Raw genomic sequence first — 4,756 nt, 5'->3', positions numbered from 1 at the left:
ATGGGAGGAAAGCAAAGCTTTGTGTTCCATTAACCACTCTACATTTGATTTGTATCCATTTCAACTTTTTCTCCAAAGTTATACATATGAGTATATAATAAAGTGCATAATGTCAATAATATTAGTTTTCAATTTAAAAAATAATTTAATGATCTAACATGGACCATTTCTAAGTTAGTACATATAAGCTATTTCATGAAAAAGATAACTACAGTTTCTTTGTCTTATTAACTATTGGTCTATTAAAATTTTTTTATTGAGGTATAATTGACATATAACATATTGGTTTCTGGTGTACAACATAATGATTCAATATTTGTATACATTGCAATTACCATAATAAATCTAGTGACTATTTGTGACTATGTTAACCACACAAAGTTAACTTTTAGAATTTCCTCTCTTGGCAGTTTTCAAATATACTCTACAATATTAATGACTTTAGTCACCATGCTGTACATTACATCCCCAGGACTTATAACTGGAACTTTGTAGCTCTCGACCTGCTTCATCTGTTTTACCCACTCCCCCCCTCCTCTCTGACAACCACCACTCTGTTCTCTTTATCTGTGATTTTTGTTTTGCTTTATTTTTTAGATTCCACGTATAAGTGAAATTGTATGGTATTTGCCTATCTCTGTCTGTCTTATTTAACGCAGCATAATTCCCTCAAGATCTGTCCGTGTTGTCACAAATGGCAAGATTTCCCTTTTTTTAATGGCTGAGTAGTATTCCACTGTGTGTACATAGATATATATACACAGTGTGTGTGTGTATCTATCTATCTATCTATCTATCTATCTATCTATCTATCTATCATCTATCATCTCCCATCTTTTTCATCCATTAATCCCATCAATAGACACTTAGGTCATTTCTGTATTTTGGCTATCATAAATAACACTGCAGTGAATATAGGGGTATTTTTAAATTAGTGTTTTCATTTTCTTTAGATAAATACCCAAAAGGAAACTGTACTATTTTCCACAGTGGCTACACAAATTTATATTCCCACGAACAGTGCACGAAGGTTCCCTTTTCTCCACATCCTCTCCAACACTTGTTGTTTCTTACCTTTTTGATAATAAACATTCTAACAGGTGTGAGGTATGAGGTATCTCAGCTTCATCTTTATGTCCTGTCAAACTATTTTGAAGCAATTACAAACATGACGGTTCCCCATGTTTAAATCTTCAGTTATCTCTAATTCTGCTTTCTTATAACAATCTATAAACATAATGCTATTTGCCCTCCATCCTATTCTCATCTCTTGAAGTGAGATAATAAAAATTAGAACTTTTAAGAGGTCCCCTGTAAGACTTTGGGATGGAGATGAAAGACTATACTTTTTTTTAACTTCCAGACTATTTTTGCATTGATTATCAATCACTGGTCCTAATAACATGCTAGTTTCTTTTCTTTAAATTGAGGTATAGTTGATTTACAATATTATTTAAGATTCAGGTATACACATAGTGATGCACAATTTTTTAAGATTATACTCCATTCGCCGCCATCTTGTGAGAGTGAAACCAACGCCTACCTCTGAGCAGCAGCTGCGCCGCGGCCGCCGAGGGTTTCTCTGGCCAGTGTTGCTCCCACCGGTCAACAGCATGGGGAATATCTTTGCAAACCTCTTCAAGGGCCTTTTGGGCAAAAAAGAAATGCGCCTTCTCATGGTGGGCCCAGATGCTCCGGGAAAGACCACCATCCTGTACAAACTGAAGCTGGGTGAAATCGTGACCACCATTCCCACTATAGGCTTCAGCGTGGAGACCGTGGAATACAAGAACATCAGCTTCACTGTGTGGGACGTGGGTGGCCAGGACACGATCCGGCCTCTGTGGCGCCACTACTTCCAGAACACACAGGGTCTCATCTTTGTGGTTGACAGCAATGACAGAGGGCGTGTGAATGAGGCCCGCGAGGAGCTTATGAGGATGCTGGCAGAAGATGAGCTCAGGGACGCCGTCCTGCTCGTGTGTGCTCACAAACAGGACCTCCCCAGTGCCATGAATGCAGCTGAGATCACGGACAAGCTGGGCCTACACTCTCTGCGCCACAGGAACGGGTACATTCAGGCCACCTGTGCCACCAGCGGGGACGGGCTCCATGAGGGACTGGACCAGCTGTCCAATCAGCTCCGGAACCAGAAGTGAGCTGTACTCCTCTCTCCTCCCCTCTCACTGGCTCCTTCTACCCTCGCTTTACTCGCATGTGGCAAACGTGCCCCTGTGGTGTGAGTGCCAGAAGCTGTCTCCATGGGCGGTCACAGGGTGCTTCACCATGCTGGAAATGTGCAGACGCAGCCTGCAACTGGGTTTTTATTTAATGTAAATAGTTTTTGTTTCCAATGAGGAAGTTTCTGGTACTCCTATGCAATATTACTCAGCTTTTTTTATTGTAAAAAGAAAATCAACCCACTGTTTAGTACTGAGAAGGGATTTTAGGCACACGGGTCATCCAGGAGTCGCTGTGTCAGACGAGCCCAATGCTTCTCCTCTGGGCTTTAGATCTGTTGAGATCCATTTTGATGGTTGGTTTTTAACCCAAACTCTGCATTTTTTTAAATAGTTACAAATACAAGATAAAGAGAACACTTGAACACACAGAAGGGAGAAATGTGCCTAGTGTAGGTTCTGCAGTAACGGCCTGAGTCCAGTCTACCGGTGGTCTGTTTCCTGTTGGGAACGTGAAACGGGGCAGAACCAGCCGTGATCCATTCTGCATGGTCACAGTAGGGTCCCTGTGATTTGCTCTGTCTCGGGTCATCCCACACCCTGTAGCGTTTGTGCTTGTATTTGTGCTAATGGCCGCCCAGGAGATGGGCTGGAGGCTGCAGCCACTGCTCTCAGACCCCTTGGAGGAACCCTGGCCTTTTCTTGGGTCAGCATGGGCACTTTGGTTGGAACGCTCTGGTTGGAGCGGGAGCCCTGCAGTCCCCTTGCTTGCCTGCTCTGGGCTCTCTGGGGTCTCACCAGCAGGAGCGCGCGCGGGTGGTCATCCTTGAGCCCCAGCCCCTTGGAGCCCCTGTCTATATGTGCTTTCACTCCCTCAGCCTGCAAGGGTCAGGTTTGCCATCAAAAGTGATAACCTCTACTTTTTTCTTTTGTATTTTGATAAACATGGAAGAAGCTGAAGCTGTTAAACTTTATCTTGGGGAAAACCTCAGAACTGGTTTATTTGGTGTCATGGAACCTCTTACTGCTTTCAATACACAATTAGTAATAAAAAAAAAAGACTATACTCCATTTATAGTTATTATAAAATGTTAACTATATTCCCTGTGCTGTACAACATGTTCTTTAGCTTATTTTTCCATGCACAGTAGTTTGTACCTCTTAATCTCCTACCCCTATCTTGACCCTTCCCCATTCCCTCTCCCCACTGGTAACCACTAGTTTGTTTCCTATATATGTGAATCTGTTTCTTTTTTGTTATATTCACTGCTTTGTTTTGCTTTTTAGATTCCACATAAAGTTGTATATACAATTTTTGTCTATGTCTGACTTATTTAAATAAGCATGATGCCTTCCAAATCCATCCATGTTGTTGCACATGACAAAATTTTATTCTTTTTTATGGCTGAATAGTATTCCAGTGTCTGTGTGTGTGTGTGTGTATGTATGTGTGTATAGACACACAACATCTTCTTTATCCATCCATCTATTGATGGACACTTAGGTTGCTTCCATGTTTTGGCTATTCTAAATGATGCTGCTGTGAACATTGGGGTGTATGTATCTTTTCAAATTAGTGTTTTTATTTTCTTTGGATATATACCCAAGAGTGAAATTGCTAGATCATATGGTAGTTCTATTTTTAGTTTTTTGAAGAACTTCCATATTGCTTTCCATAGTGGCTGTACCAATTTACATTCCCACCAACAGTGTACAAGAGTTCCCTTTTCTCCACATCTTCACCAACATTTTTTATTTATGGTCTTTTTGATGATAGCCATCTGACAGGAGTGAGGTGATGTCTCTGTAGTTTTGATTTGCATTTTCTGATGATTACTGATGTTGAGCATCTTTTCATATACCTGTTGGCTGTCTGTATGTCTTATATGGAAAAATGTCTCCTCAGGTCTTCTGCCCATTTTTTAAATTGAGTTGTTTGTTTTTTTGATATTGAGTTTATAAGCTGTTTATGTATGTTGGGTATTAACCCCTGGTTTTGATAATAGATGTCAGAAGAACCTCTACTGGAAGGCAGTGTTCTGGTGATGCTGTTGTGGTGTGCATCCTGCTTACTTCTCAGTGCCTTCCAGCACCCTTAAGCATACAACCAAAGAGGGGGTGAGGTCCAGCAGCAGCCAAACCATGATCTGTGATTTAAATAAACAAAACATTGTTAGTATCACAAATCATCACAGGTTATACCCATCCTGAGGGAAGTAGTCCAGAGATTACCTTCCTCTTTCTACCAAGGAGGAGAGATTGGAGGACCCCAGAAATTATAAGATTTTAATAATCTGCTTTAATAATCTGGGGGGTAAGTATTCTTAATTTAATTAGCCTAATCCAATCTTCACACAATAAGGAGATCTTTTTGAGAGGTAAATTAGATTTTATTTACCTGTTTGAAACCAGTCAGAGGCTTCCCATTGTCCTTAGGATAAAAACTAATATCCTCAAGGAGGCCTATAAGGCTAGATCTACCTTTTCACATTCATCTGGATGCCTTCCATATATACACTACAAATAACTCAATTTCATTCCTTTTTTATGGCTGAGTAATATTCCATTGTATGTAT

General features: G+C 40.5%; 1 protein-coding gene across 3 annotated transcripts; it reads left to right on the top strand.

Moving 5' to 3' along the window:
- The first annotated feature begins 1,613 nt into the window (after positions 1 to 1,613).
- LOC130849330 (ADP-ribosylation factor 1-like) lies at positions 1,614 to 2,159 on the top strand. 3 transcript variants are annotated; one of them, XM_057728137.1, is made up of 2 exons: positions 1,614 to 1,769; positions 1,872 to 2,159. In XM_057728137.1, exons 1-2 carry the CDS (start codon positions 1,614 to 1,616, stop codon positions 2,157 to 2,159), a joined length of 444 nt encoding a protein of 147 aa, XP_057584120.1. The 3 variants fall into 3 exon arrangements, with proteins under 3 accessions (XP_057584120.1, XP_057584119.1, XP_057584118.1); XM_057728136.1 differs by having other exon boundaries at positions 1,614 to 1,970; positions 2,028 to 2,159; XM_057728135.1 differs by having other exon boundaries at positions 1,614 to 2,159.
- The last annotated feature ends 2,597 nt before the right edge of the window (positions 2,160 to 4,756 follow it).

Source organism: Hippopotamus amphibius, chromosome 3, assembly GCF_030028045.1.
Source record: "Hippopotamus amphibius kiboko isolate mHipAmp2 chromosome 3, mHipAmp2.hap2, whole genome shotgun sequence".
NCBI classification, from domain to species: Eukaryota; Metazoa; Chordata; class Mammalia; order Artiodactyla; family Hippopotamidae; genus Hippopotamus; species Hippopotamus amphibius.
This window is presented reverse-complemented; position numbering and strand designations above follow the sequence as displayed.